Below are 11,378 nucleotides of genomic sequence, written 5' to 3'. Positions count from 1 at the left end.
ATCTCTCTGGAGAATTCTAAGTGCCTGTATTTGAAAACAGCATAAACATTAGCTAGACAGTGATTAATACGAGTTTTCCATAGTCGTGTCATTCTTCTGTTTATGTTAATTGTTTTGATGGAGGGAGCTGTAGATCATAGAAACTACTCTTTAGGGTGTTGGAAAGTCAAAATCACTAGCTGTGACATGAATATTGAGATTGGTTTGGATTTTTGGATGAATAATCAAAGCTCCTTCATAATAATGTTGAAGTTATATTAAATAGTAAAGGATGACACATTGTCACTCATAATTTCACTTGTCTGCCTTGAGTGATAGGTATCAGAACTTATCCTTGAACTCTTGGTCTTGTATTTCTTGTATCTCGGGCACCACAGATCCTTCATTATATTCACAAAGTAACTTCTAAATTTCACCCCAATAAAAGCGTAGAGCACTGGGTTCAAACAACAATGGAAGAAGGCCAGGGCTTCTGTAATGTACTTCGCAAAGGCTATTTGCTTTTCACTATCACACGGTTTATTCAATTTACCCATATTTATGGCAGTCACAAGAAGAACCATGTTATATGGTACTTGACAAATCAGGAAAACAATCACAATTAATACAATCAGACATATCGCTTTGTTTCTTTTGGAATTCTGAGCTTTCACCAAGGTTTTGACAATGAATGCATAGCAAAATACCATAAACAGCAGAGGGATAAAAAATCCAAATAGAAGTTGCATACCCAGCAGCAATAATTTCAACGTAGTGCCTTTTGTCCCGGTATTGGATCTGTGTTCACAAATCTCGTTTGTTTCATTGACGGAGTGGCTGTAGCTTTGACTGAATATGAAAGTGGAACTGGAAATTAAAATTGACGATAACCATACAGCCAAACAGATCAGTCTACTGTATGCTAGTGTTCTAGCCCGAAGTTTAAATGACTTTGTTGCCTGTACAATAGCAATGTATCGGTCCATACTGATAAAGGCCAAGAGCAGCATACCACAATTGAAGTTGATTGCATAAATACCTCTGGTAATTTTGCATATGAAGTCACCAAAGATCCATTTTTCAGCAGCATAATTCACTGCCCAGAATGGAAGAGTGAGAACAAACAATATGTCTGCTATGGCCATGTTAAAGAGGTATATATCTGTCATAGACTTGGGTTTTTTATATAAAGCAAAGGTCATTACTACAAAGATGTTACCCACTAAGCCCAAGACACATATAATTGAGTATGCAATTGGCAAAAATACTTTTGTGAAGTTTCTGACTTCCCCCTTGTCACATGGTGATGTAATTTTGTCATAATCAAATGGATAGTCTGGATATTCTGTGTAGTTGGGTTCTACCTGCAAAAACAATACAGCCAGTTAGTGTAAACATTAGTGCTCATTTCTGCAAGTTCTCTCTATTGCGTAAACAATGGAGAATTGACGGTATGAGACATAAAGGATCAAATTCTGCTTTTAGATATATCCTGGTGTCTCAATAAAAGTAATGGAAATATTTGGCCCCAACAGTGTTTGAAAGTTAAGCATACAAATACTACTCCCAGTCACTTTTCTTTCAAATCCACCTTTTCCTCATCAGCCTGACCAGCAAAATCCTTGTGCGCGCCAGTGATATGCTGTCAAAACTCAAACGAAGGGCTCCCTCAGAAATGTTCTTCTTCAGTTGGTGATACACACAACGTTCTCTAAATAAAATTCCCTCTCCCCCACTGCATACTTGCTCAGAGCACAGCTCAGACAATCCAGATCTTTATTGTCTCCTCCAGCATTAGTTCTTTCCCACAACTGTGAAAATACTCTACTTTAACAGAAGAAGAATTTTCTCAAAGTGACAGATGTGTTTGAAGGAGTCTGGAGAACAGCTGGAAAATAACTCAGAGACTTTAAGGTCAGAAGGGACCCTCATGATCATCTAGTGTGACCTCCTGCACATCGCAGGCCACAGAACCTCACCCACCCACTCCTGTGATAGACCCCTAACTGCTGGCTGAGTTACTGAAGTCCTCAAATCATGGTTTAAAGACTTCAAGTTACAAAGAATCCACCACTTACATAACACAGTCCCTAACCTTGAACGTTGTTTTACCATATTTACAAGTCTTTCTTCTAGCATAGTGTATTTGTTGTTTTTCTTGCGCTTTAGCAATGTTACTAGGAGCCAATGAAATATCAGCATTCTTTCTAGCATTCAAATTAGTGCTGTACTCCTTGTAGTATTGTTCATTGAGTTCCTGGAAATATGGTGGCCAATGAGCATAATAAAATCGTAAATGAAGTTATTGAACTATAAGTGGGGGAGATAGTCTTCTGGAATAGTCCACAGAACTCCGTATGAAAACTTCAGCAGGATATCCAGTGACAACACAGTCTATGAAACATCACATCATCACAAACAACTCTCATTAGCCAATCACTTCCAAGGTCATGACAATTTGTCCAGCACTTCATAGAACTGCCAATTCCAAATCAACTGTTTCATTGATATATTAATACACTTCACCAATACACTGCTTACCCCATTCATTTTGGTGATGTGCTTCTTCTGATGAGAAAAGAATTGGTGAGGACAGTTCTGATATCCTCGGAGTCCCTGTGCAGGAGGCAAGTGGATTGGATCAGGAGAGCAAAACAGGAAATATATTGTTTTCACTGAGATGTTCTGGTTTTGATGAAGTCTTTGTTGAAAAGGTAGGAAGTTTTTTAAGGCAGGGGAAAGTGAGTCTTATACAGTATTCTAGAGCCTGGTGGTTAGGGCCTTGGCCTGTGATGTAGGAGACTCAAGTTCAAGTTCCTGCTCTGCCAGATTCAGAATGATCTGGGATTAAAAAACTCTGCTGGGGAGCAGGGACTTGAAACTGGGGTCTCCCCCACCACAGGCCAGTGCCCTACCCATGCACTCTCACTTGATGTTTGTGAAAATGTTTGAAAGGTTTTGCTTTCATGCCAATGCAGAACAAAAATTAATTTCAACACCTCAGCAAGTTGCCGCAAAACGGAATTGTTCTCTGATCAACTGAATTTGAAGGTGATAGTAATGTTGAACTGAAATTGAGAGTGTTTGGGTTGGTGAGGAAAAGCGGTAGTGGACTAACACTTGGAGACTGTGTTAACTTATGATTTCTTTGCTTTTCAGTATTTGCATTGTTATGAGGAAACACACACAGTCAACCTTAACTCTAATTTAACAAACTTTTTTTGTTTAGGAATTATTTGGGTTTAAAAAAAAGTGCATATGGAGCTGTGGGGACTGCAGACTCATTTGTGAAGGGGCTGGAGAGAAAGGCTCTCTCTGTGAGTGGGACTGAGGAGATGGTCTTCTCTGTTTCAGACGTGGCACGCCCATTAGAGAAAGCTTTAACCAGTGCTCCAACTTCCTTTGCCTGCTTCTCAAAGTTTTAGTTGTGAAGCTGCAGGAGCCGAAGCCTGAAGAGGTTTGAGCACCTGGTGGAGGAAGCTTGAATACTATTTAAAGCTCTTTCTTGAAAGTATAAAGTTTCAAACCAAGCAGATGTGATTGTTTAACAGGCTCCACTGTTTCCCCAGCTCTGCTTCCTGGCCAGCTCCACTCTCAAGACCCTCGGACAGTCTCTAGCTGCTCTTTTAAGTCTTGAGTAGGCACTTTCTGTCTCTATCCAGCCATTGTCATTTGTCCACTGTCCAATCTCCATTGTCCCAGCTGATTTTCTTGTTTGCTGTAAGTATCAGCACTCACATGCAGGACAGCTGCTCCTTCCTATGGCTTTACCAAGATGCAGGAGACAGGCTGTACCTCAGTCCTTGCTTATAGTTCAGCCAATTAAGCCCTGAATTAAATAGCTGTAAGACAGAGCTATCTCTGTCAGTTTCTCCCTAGGTGATTTACCTTGCAATTATATATTAAAAACCACACACTCTGTTACAATTAATCAGTGTGAAATCAATTATTTGCCACAATAGTTGTTGTAAAATGCATCTAACAACAAATAAATTGAAAAATTGCATGCAATGTAAATAGAAATAGTTATGGCTCAAAGTATTTACAGACCATACACATCAATTAAAAAAAATAACCCATGCCTTAGATTTTGGAATAATCTACAAGTGAGTCTGTTCTCAATTCTCAAACTCCAGGGACCCTAAAGATTAGGTTCAGCTTCTCCCCCCAAGCAAAAAATCAGAAGTGGTGATATTAAAAAGTTCATAACTCAAATGAATTAACAGATTTACTTGAAAAACTCTCATAAATTATACAAAGTAAATTCTGTCAGTTTGATGAGGATATAGAATTTAATCCCCATTTTAAATGGGGTGAATAAGGACTGCAGTATTTAACTCTGAGTCCAAAGACTTGCCACACTTCATGCTGACTGCAATAGGAGCTAATTCAGACCCTATATAAGCAAAAATTTGTTGCCAATAATAATTATTTTTAGAGGCCTCTTAACAGGCATTTGGTTAGTGTGCCTGCTTTTGGCTCTATTTTTCTATAATGTATTAAGTAATTATCAGGGGTACGTTTCATATCGATCCACTAAAAAACATAAGATCTTTAATAGTGCTTCTATATATATACCCACTCACATATAGTCTATACACTATATGTAATACAAACCCAGCAACATGCTTTGTTGTGCCATTTTTCCAGTGCATGTACCTCAGTATATTTCATTTCACTATCAACCAATACATGAGTTGTCAAAAGTACTAATAAGATGCAAAGGTAAACAAGTGAATAACCTGGAATTATAACAATATAGACAGAAGAGTCTTATGGGGTGGATAAATGATAAGCCTGGATAAGGAAGATAGATTTCTGAAAGGTAAGAATATTTCAGATACTTCAATTAAATCAGTAAGTAACCTACAAACATTGCTAAAAATCATCACAGCTCCACTTCTTACACTTTCCAGGTAAATGGATTAAACAGATTTGGTCAGACTACCATTCAAATGTTTGCATAGCCTTGTTTTATTTCATTACTCACCAATACAGAAAAATGAAGCGTCAGGCAAAGAGGAAGTAGGAATTCTGTTCTGTTGTGTTCACCCTCAACTTCAGTAAAAATGCATTTGAATATTAGGAACTCGAGAAACAAGAAATAGCAGCATTATTATAAGTAATGGTTAAATTCAAATGATCACCACTTCCTCCTAACATGTAACAACAATAATCTGTTTTGCATGTAAGGGCAGAGATTCAACAATAGGTGTATTGTAGATGACAAAACTGGATGTTACTTGTTTAGTCATTAGACACTATTAAAATTTTGATAGTTTTGATTAAATGATCCTATTAGAATTGGAACCATGGAGAATAGGCTTGTATCTAATTAAATGGTTTCATTTTTAATTAAATAGTTTCATTGTGCTTGGAACATATAATGAATTATGGCCTCTATCCTGCAAACTATTAAGCAAATGCTTAACTTTATGCATAGGAGAGTCCAGTTGAAGTCAATGGAGTTACTGGCAGTGTCATACTGGCAGTTAACATAAAGTTAAACACATCTAAGTGTTTGCAGGATCAGGGCTTACCTTAGTTACTTAACTGAGCAGTAATTATGTTCTGAAGTACACATAAGATCTTACTACATATTGAGTTCTAAATTTTCCAAATGATGTACCTGAATTGTACTCACGCAAAATGTGCACTTGCACAGACAAAACAGGAAAATCTTTGTTGCCTATTTTTGTGCACACTTTTGCTATTTATATATTCATAGCTCAGGCACAATGTTAACATTTGTTCTAATTAGCCTTGGAAGGATTTGATTTTATGTTGTATGAATGCTGGATAATATCCATGTTTATTTCCATGCATTTTATTATTCATTTATGTTAATTCAAATGTTTGCAGTAACAGGAAATTAAACACAAAATAAATCACTCAAATATGAATGATTTACTCAATGTCAAGTATCAGAGGGGTAGCCGTGTTAGTCTGAATCTGTAAAAAGCAACAGAGGGTCCTGTGGCACCTTTAAGACTAACAGAAGTATTGGGAGCATAAGCGTTCGTGGGTAAGAACCTCACTTCTTCAGATGCAAGTAATGGAAATCTCCAGAGGCAGGTATAAATCAGTATGGAGATAACGAGGTTAGTTCAGTCAGGAAGGGTGAGGTGCTCTGCTAGCAATTGAGGTGTGAACACCAAGGGAGGAGAAACTGCTTCTGTAGTTGGATAGCCATTCACAGTCTTTGTTTAATCCTGATCTGATGGTGTCAAATTTGCAAATGAACTGGAGCTCAGCAGTTTCTCTTTGGAGTCTGGTCCTGAAGTTTTTTTGCTGTAAGATGGCTACCTTTACATCTGCTATTGTGTGTCCAGGGAGGTTGAAGTGTTCTCCTACAGGTTTTTGTATATTGCCATTCCTGATATCTGACTTGTGTCCATTTATCCTCTTGCGTAGTGACTGTCCAGTTTGGCCAATGTACATAGCAGAGGGGCATTGCTGGCACATGATGGCATATATAACATTGGTGGACGTGCAGGTGAATGAGCCGGTGATGTTGTAGCTGATCTGGTTAGGTCCTGTGATGGTGTTGCTGGTGTAGATATGTGGGCAGAGTTGGCATCGAGGTTTGTTGCATGGGTTGGTTCCTGAGTTAGAGTTGTTATGGTGCGGTGCGTGGTTGCTGGTGAGAATATGCTTAAGGTTGGCGGGTTGTCTGTGGGCGAGGACTGGCCTGCCTCCCAAGGTCTGTGAAAGTGAGGGATCATTGTCCAGGATGGGTTGTAGATCACTGATGATGCGTTGGAGAGGTTTAAGCTGAGGACTGTAGGTGATGGCCAGTGGAGTTCTGTTGGTTTCTTTTTTGGGCCTGTCTTGTAGCAGGAGGCTTCTGGGTACACGTCTGGCTCTGTTGATTTGTTTCTTTATTTCCTTGTGTGGGTATCGTAGTTTTGAGAATGCTTGGTGAAGATCTTGTAGGCATTGGTCTCTGTCTGAGGGGTTGGAGCAGATGCGATTGTACCTCAGTGCTTGGCTGTAGACGATGGATCGTGTGGTGTGTCCGGGGTGGAAGCTGGAGGCATGAAGGTAGGCGTAGCGGTCGGTGGGTTTTCGGTATAGGGTGGTGTTAACGTGGCCATTGCTTATTTGTACTGTGGTGTCCAGGAAGTGGACCTCCCGTGTAGATTGGTCCAGGCTGAGGTTGATGGTGGGGTGGAAGCTGTTGAAATCATGGTGGAATTCTTCCAGGGTCTCCTTCCCATGGGTCCAGATGATGAAGATGTCATCAATGTAGCGTAGGTAGAGAAGGGGCGTGAGTGGACGAGAGCTGAGGAAGCGTTGTTCCAGGTCAGCCATAAAAATGTTGGCATATTGTGGGGCCATGCGGGTGCCCATAGCGGTGCCACTGGTCTGGAGGTATATATTGTCACCAAATTTGAAATAATTGTGCGTGAGGATAAAGTCACAGAGCTCAGCAATAAGTTGTGCTGTGTCATCATCAGGGATACTGTTCCTGACAGCTTGTATTCCATCTGTGTGTGGGATGTTTGTGTAGAGAGCCTCTACATCCATGGTGGCTAGGATGGTGTTTTCTGGGAGGTCACCAATGCACTGTAGTTTTCTCAGGAAATCTGTGGTGTCACGGAGATAGCTGGGAGTGCTGGTGGCGTAGGGTCTGAGTAGGGAGTCCACATATCCAGACAGTCCTTCAGTGAGAGTGCCAATGCCTGAGATGATGGGGCGTCCAGGATTTCCAGGTTTGTGGATCTTGGGTAGTAGATAGAATAACCCCGGTCGGGGCTCTAAGGGTATGTTGATTTGTTCCTGTGTTAGTGTAGGGAGTGTCCTGAGTAGATGGTGCAGTTTCTTAGTGTATTCCTACAAAACCTCGATGCCAACTCTGCCCACATATCTACACCAGCAACACCATCACAGGACCTAACCAGATCAGCTACAACATCACCGGCTCATTCACTTGCACGTCCACCAATGTTATATATGCCATCATGTGCCAGCAATGCCCCTCTGCTATGTACATTGGCCAAACTGGACAGTCACTACGCAAGAGGATAAATGGACACAAGTCAGATATCAGGAATGGCAATATACAAAAACCTGTAGGAGAACACTTCAACCTCCCTGGACACACAATAGCAGATGTAAAGGTAGCCATCTTATAGCAAAAAAACTTCAGGACCAGACTCCAAAGAGAAACTGCTGAGCTCCAGTTCATTTGCAAATTTGACACCATCAGATCAGGATTAAACAAAGACTGTGAATGGCTAGCCAACTACAGAAGCAGTTTCTCCTCCCTTGGTGTTCACACCTCAACTGCTAGCAGAGCACCTCACCCTCCCTGACTGAACTAACCTCGTTATCTCCATACTGATTTATACCTGCCTCTGGAGATTTCCATTACTTGCATCTGAAGAAGTGAGGTTCTTACCCACGAACGCTTATGCTCCCAATACTTCTGTTAGTCTTAAAGGTGCCACAGGACCCTCTGTTGCTTTTTACTCAATGTCCTAAGTGTAAAATTGTCATAGTTTGTAATATTATTGGATGTCACCAGATGACGCTGTTTCAGTGGGCCTTACAAATTTTGTTTAAATCAATAGGAGGCTAGATCTTGGAGAAATGCTAGATATTGGGTGTGACACAGTTCTTTTTGGAAGTTGAACATACAGCAATAAAGTTGGTTCCCTACCTGAGTTTCTTTGACTGGAATAATTTTATAGATGCCAGGATGCTGTCTACAGGACATACCCACAGAATCAAACACATTGCATGATGTCAAAACATTAAATAACTGATCACACTATTATGTCAAAAGTCACTAATAATTTACAGTTACTATCCTAGATGTGTTTCTAAGGTCCCCTTCTCCATATGTCAGCCTCAAAGGCCCTGAATGGAATTATGTGATAGAATCCAATCCTTTGCTAACATTACTGACACAAGCACATATACTCTCTTATTAGCCCTCAAGTGAAATCTAGTTTTTCCCTACATATCCACACACACATTTTCATTATTACTGATAAAAAATAGGGCTGTCAAGCAATTTAAGAAATTAATCGTGATTAATCACGCTGTTAAACAACAATAGAATACCATTTATTTTAAATATTTTTGGATGGTTACTACATTTTCAAATATATTAATTTCAATTACAACACAGAATACAAAATATACAGTACTCACTTTACATTTATTTTTTATTATAAATGCACTGTAACAATAAAAAATAGTATTTTTCAGTTCACCTAACAAGTACTGTAGTGCAATCTCTTTATCATGAAAGTTGAACTTAAAAATGTAGAATTATGTACAAAAAATAACTGCATTCAAAAACAAAACAATGTAAAACTTTAGAGCCTACAAGTCCACTCAGTCCTACTTCTTGTTCAGCCAATCACTCAGATAAACAAGTTTGTTTACATTTGCAGGAGATAATGCTGCCCTCTTTTTGTTTACAATGTCACCTAAAAGTGAGAACAAGCATTTGCATGGCACTGTTGTAGCCGGTGTCACAAGATATTTATGTGCCAGATGCGATAAAGTTTCATATGTCCCTTAATGCTTCAACCACCATTCCAGAGGACATACAAATGTTTAGCATATCTGGCATGTAAATACCTTGCAACGCCGGCTACAAAAGTGCTATGCAAACACCTGTTTTCACTTTCAGGTAACATTGTAAATAAGAAGAGGCAGCAGTATCTCCCGTAAATGTAAACAAACTTGTTTGTCTTAGCGATTGGCAGAATAAGAAGTAGGACTGAGTGGACTTGTAGGTTCGAAAGTTTTACACAGTTTTGTTTTTGAGTACAGTTATGTAACAAAAAAAAATCTGCATTTGTAAGTTACACTTTCACGATAAAGAGATTGTACTTCAGTACTTGTATGAAGTGAATTGAAAAATACTATTTCTTTTGTTTATCATTTTTACAGTGCATATATTTGTAATCAAAATAATAATATAATGTGAGCACTATGCACTTTGCATTCTTTGCTGTAATTGAAATCAATATTGAAAATGTAGAAAAACATCCCAAAATATTAATAAATTTCAATTGGTATTCTATTGTTATAAGTGTGATTAATCACAATGCATTTTTTTCATCACGATTAATTTTTTTGAGTTAATCGCGCGAATTAACTGCGATTAATTGACAGCCCTCATAAAAAATGTTCTTCAGGTTTTGGTGTGTGAATATGCCTGTTGAACAAAAAAGGGGTGAAATTAATTTATGATTTGACTCGATTGACTTCAATGGAGTCATTTTGGGGATGAATTTAGCCGCTTGTCACTGTATTGCCTAACCCAAAGTTCCATTTGGATAGGCCTGTGGCAGATTATTAAAGTCATAAAACAGTTGAGAGACTGACCCAGTGTCTAGTGGAGATTGAGGCATGGAAGAGAGAAAGATGTCTGGATTGAGGCTCAGCCAAGACAGAGGTGATGTTGGTAGAAACAACAGGAAAAAATGGCAGAAATTATATGTGCCTCTAAATTCAATTGCTGTTAGTCACCTGAGTTTATAACATATGGCTTTGCTAGGCCAACAGCTGCATTTAGAAAATCGGGTGGGAGCAGTGGTTCCAAAGGTATTTTACCATCTATGCCTGGCCTGACAGGTGTGACCATATGGAAGCTTGCTCTCACTATCCATGCCTTTGTCACTTCCAAGTTAGATTACTACAGTGCACTTTATATGAGACTACATCTTAAAACAGAACCTGCTGCAGAAGGTGGCTGCTTGGTTTGTAAGTACAGTGTCCTTTAGAAAGCACATAACGCCTGTGCAATGGTATCTGCACTGATTACTTGTGAGCTTACAGACAGATTTAACGATGCTGGTTTTAATTGATATAGCCCTAAATGATCTAGAGCCAGTCTATCTGAGTGACGGTCTCTCTTCCTATGAAACACTGCCACAGTTGCGGTCAGTAGAGGTACTAATGTGAGTTCACCCTTGATATAACAGAGAAGGTGGCTAACAGAATTCAGAATGGCTCCAGGACTCTGAAATAGCCTGATTTAGTGACTTTCATGGCATGCGCCAGGACCCATTTGTTTCACCTGGCCTTTGAAGAGGGGTAGATGGAGTGAGATACTGTCCAGTGTCTGACGAGGGATAGTATTTAAGCACATGTTAATGGTGTGTTAAAATGCATGAGCTGAGCATATTGCATTTTTGTTTTGTATGTTTAGATAACTGGCAGGGTGCCCGGAGCTTGTGGATGGGTGCTTTCAGCTTATTGCAAACAAAAATAAATTGTAGATACAATAATCTACTCTATATAATGTATTTGTTTTATGATGTATAAAAATGCATTCAACATTAAAATTTCACAATCTTGTAAGTAAATTAGGTCCCCAAAGGCCTGTTTTAGCAGCTATTAAACTTGTTTTATTAAGAACAAATGAAACCTAC

General features: G+C 39.2%; 1 protein-coding gene across 1 annotated transcript; it reads right to left on the bottom strand.

The window, feature by feature from the left end:
• Window positions 1–257: 257 nt before the first annotated feature.
• On the bottom strand, window positions 258–2,529 carry LOC135876853 (C-C chemokine receptor type 6-like). The gene is made up of 2 exons (XM_065402214.1): window positions 2,521–2,529; window positions 258–1,343 (listed from the first exon to the last, which is right to left on the bottom strand). Exons 1-2 carry the CDS (start codon window positions 2,527–2,529, stop codon window positions 258–260), a joined length of 1,095 nt encoding a protein of 364 aa, XP_065258286.1.
• Window positions 2,530–11,378: the final 8,849 nt, after the last annotated feature.

Source organism: Emys orbicularis, chromosome 3, assembly GCF_028017835.1.
Source record: "Emys orbicularis isolate rEmyOrb1 chromosome 3, rEmyOrb1.hap1, whole genome shotgun sequence".
In the NCBI taxonomy this organism is placed as follows: Eukaryota; Metazoa; Chordata; order Testudines; family Emydidae; genus Emys; species Emys orbicularis.
This window is presented reverse-complemented; position numbering and strand designations above follow the sequence as displayed.